At 37.1% G+C, this 3,250-nt stretch overlaps 1 protein-coding gene across 1 annotated transcript; it reads left to right on the top strand.

The window, feature by feature from the left end:
- Window positions 1-1,718: 1,718 nt before the first annotated feature.
- UBE2N (ubiquitin-conjugating enzyme E2N) lies at window positions 1,719-3,103 on the top strand (the record flags this gene model as incomplete). The annotated part of the gene is given in 3 exon segments (XM_006903680.1): window positions 1,719-1,968; window positions 2,145-2,285; window positions 3,063-3,103. Coding segments are annotated over 3 exon segments (432 nt in total), but the record flags the coding sequence as incomplete, so codon positions are not given.
- Window positions 3,104-3,250: the final 147 nt, after the last annotated feature.

The raw sequence follows: 3,250 nt of genomic DNA on the forward strand, positions 1-3,250 counted from the left end.
GTTCTGTGGAGATAAGATATGAAAGCAGTGATTGAGAGTCTAGAATATGGTGAAATGACATTTGCATTTCAGTTCTGGAGGCTTCACAGAATAAGAAATGAAGGAGGAGAGGGAATGTAAATGCCCTGAGGTAGAAGTGTGCTTGCCAAGTTGAACTCCAAGGAAGTGATCGAGGTCTAACAAAGCAAATGAGGAAAGCAAACCTGAAGATGAGTCTGGTGTAAGCAGAATCAAACCAAAATGATGCTCACTTCTGTTGAGACCATGCTCACTCATCATGGTGACCCTCTAATCAGGTTTCTAACACTGTAAATCTTAAAGGAAGTTGCCTCTTTTCTGCCCTGGGGAGCAAAAACCCTGGTGGGGTCATGTTGCTGGCTCTTCAGTTAGCAGCCTAACCAAATAGTCCCCTTTTTTGACCATTATAAAGACTTTGACTTAAAAGTTCTATGGAAAACAGGCCCGTGAGGGACTGGGTAGCAAAGCCAGAGGCAGGGAGAATGATTTAGGAGGCTGTGTACTTGCGAGAGTTTTTGGTGACTTGACTCTGCAGTGAACAGAAGTCCCGGTTGTAGGTAGCTACTTTCCAAGTCAACAATATCTAGGATCATAAATAAGTTTGACAGATTATTTCTACATTTATATTTGTATATACTGTGACTATACGTGTATATTTAGTAGAGGGAGTTCTGGTGGCCTGGTCTGTAGGGAGTTGTGCTACTAACACAAAGACAAAGAGGCGCTGGCTCTGTGGAAGAAAAATGCATCAGTCTCTTCCCATTGAAGAGAGGATTAGCTATGAATCAGTTCTGACTTGATGGCAATGTGTTTTGTTTATTGTTATGGGGTGTTGGTGTTTTGTTTTGTTTGTTTTTGTTTTTTTAGAATATTGTACAGCCAATAACAGACTCGCGTCTTAATCATAATCAAACATCCTGATCAAGTAAGTTATTGGCCCTAGGACCTTGACACCCTCATCTCTGGGACATCAGGTGTTGTTTTTCATCTTACTTTGAGTCAATGTCAACTATGTAAAAGCAGGGAAAGATGAGTATGTGGACACAGATGGAGATAGATGTACACATCCTCCATAGGAACTTACAGAAGAGTCTTTTAATTTTCTCATAAAATGGGAATTAGAGTCATTACCTAAAAATGAGGATGGAAATGGAGATAACTGGCTTTTTGAAGAGAGGAGAAGGAATAATAGTTAAGAAAGAGAGAAACTGGGGGAAAAAAAGAAATAATGGTGTGATTATTTGAAGTTCCCAGTTTTGGAGATGTAATCAGCATTGTTCTATAGATTTCTTTGGCCCTGTTCAGATGTATTTTTTCAACTTGGGTTTTGTAGAATTGTTTAAAAAGCAAGGATGGTAATTATATGGTAATAAGTTGTTTGTGATTTGATGGTAGGGATTTTTGGTTGTGGTTTGTTTTTTTTTTCACCTCCCAGCTCTCAGTTATAAATCACATTTTGTTAGCATGTAGACGTTATATCTAGATGTATTGGCTAGCGCATCTATATTTTCTCTTGCAGTTGTATGAGTATTTAAATAATCTTTTCTCTGAACTTTATATTTTATAGCTTATGTACAAATACATCAGGTCATGACTGGAGAATTTTTGTTTTATAAAATTTCAGGAGATGAGCTTTTTAATTTTAATTGGATGTTTGATGAAATTACATTTGTTTCATTGATATTTTAATTTTTCTGTTGTAGGAAACCCAGCGTTTGCTGGCAGAACCTGTTCCCGGGATTAAAGCAGAACCAGATGAGAGCAACGCTCGTTATTTTCATGTGGTCATTGCTGGCCCCCAGGATTCCCCCTTTGAGGGAGGGACTTTTAAACTTGAACTATTCCTTCCAGAAGAATACCCAATGGCAGCTCCTAAAGTACGTTTCATGACCAAAATTTATCACCCTAATGTAGACAAGTTGGGAAGAATATGTTTAGATATTTTGAAAGGTAAGTGCTGTCTTTGTCATTATGCTACTAAGATTTCTTTTAAGTGCTCCATATTTAGCATGTAAACATTATAATCTTACTTTATATAAAGGCCATAAAGGTCTGTGGGAGGGCTGTACAGCAGTTCAGGGGCAGAATTTTCATGCTTTATCATACCGGGCCTGTTACCTTCATAGATAAGTGGTCCCCAGCACTGCAGATCCGCACAGTTCTGCTTTCGATCCAGGCTTTGTTAAGTGCTCCCAATCCAGATGATCCACTAGCAAACGATGTAGCGGAGCAGTGGAAGACCAACGAAGCCCAAGCCATAGAAACAGGTATTTAACATTCATTCTTCTTCACAGCAACTCTTTTTAGATAAAAATCTTTTAATGTCATAAGAAATAAAAAATACTTTTCATAAAATTAGATGCTGTTTGTAATTTAAAAATATTTATTAAGAGATATTCAGACTCCTCCTTCTGTGCCCCAGAATTTAGACTCACTCATTGTTGATCCTCTATTGGGTTTCCAGCATTATAAATCACATGGGAGGAAATTGCCCATCTTTATCCCATGGAGCTGCTGGTAGATTCAAACCATCAGAGAAGAGTGTGGTCTTTCGGCTAGCAGCACAACAACTTCCAACAGGCTATACCACCAAGGCTCTCTTTTTAAAAATTTAGACTAGCTCTGGTTAAATCTTCAACTTTACATCTCATTTAACAAGCATGTAAGTCAGTAGCTACTATTTGCCTAGCAGTAGATAAAAGTACTTGAAAATTTTGAACTTTTGTGCTGTTTATAATTCTTTAAGATCCATTTGCATTAGCATATAACTTAAGTTTTTTGAGTCAGTCTTTAGAGAGTTTCTATGCTGAGGTGAAGGGAACACTTTTTATCCTTATGAATTTGTAGAGTATAAGAGTTTTGTTATTTTTTTTGCTGAAAACAAGTCATACGGCCTGATTAAGTTTGGAGAAAATAGCATGAATTTAAGAAAGTATAGCATGACAGTTTCATAATTTAATTATAATGTTTATTTGTGGTTCATAGTTTGGGAAGTAACGTTTAACTGAGTAAAAGAATAATTGCATGTTTGTTTTTTTCTACAGCTAGAGCATGGACTAGGCTATATGCCATGAATAATATTTAAGTCGGTCTGATCCTCAAGTGTGCATCACTTCTCCTGTTCTGCCAAGACTTCTTCCTTTTTTGTTTGCATTTAATGGACACAGTCTTAGAAACATTACAGAATAAAAAGCCCAGACATCTTCAGTCCTTTGGTGATTAAATGCACATT

The sequence above is a fragment of the Elephantulus edwardii genome, unplaced genomic scaffold (assembly GCF_000299155.1).
Source record: "Elephantulus edwardii isolate Elephantulus edwardi_28Jun2011 unplaced genomic scaffold, EleEdw1.0 scaffold00231, whole genome shotgun sequence".
Classification (NCBI taxonomy): Eukaryota; Metazoa; Chordata; class Mammalia; order Macroscelidea; family Macroscelididae; genus Elephantulus; species Elephantulus edwardii.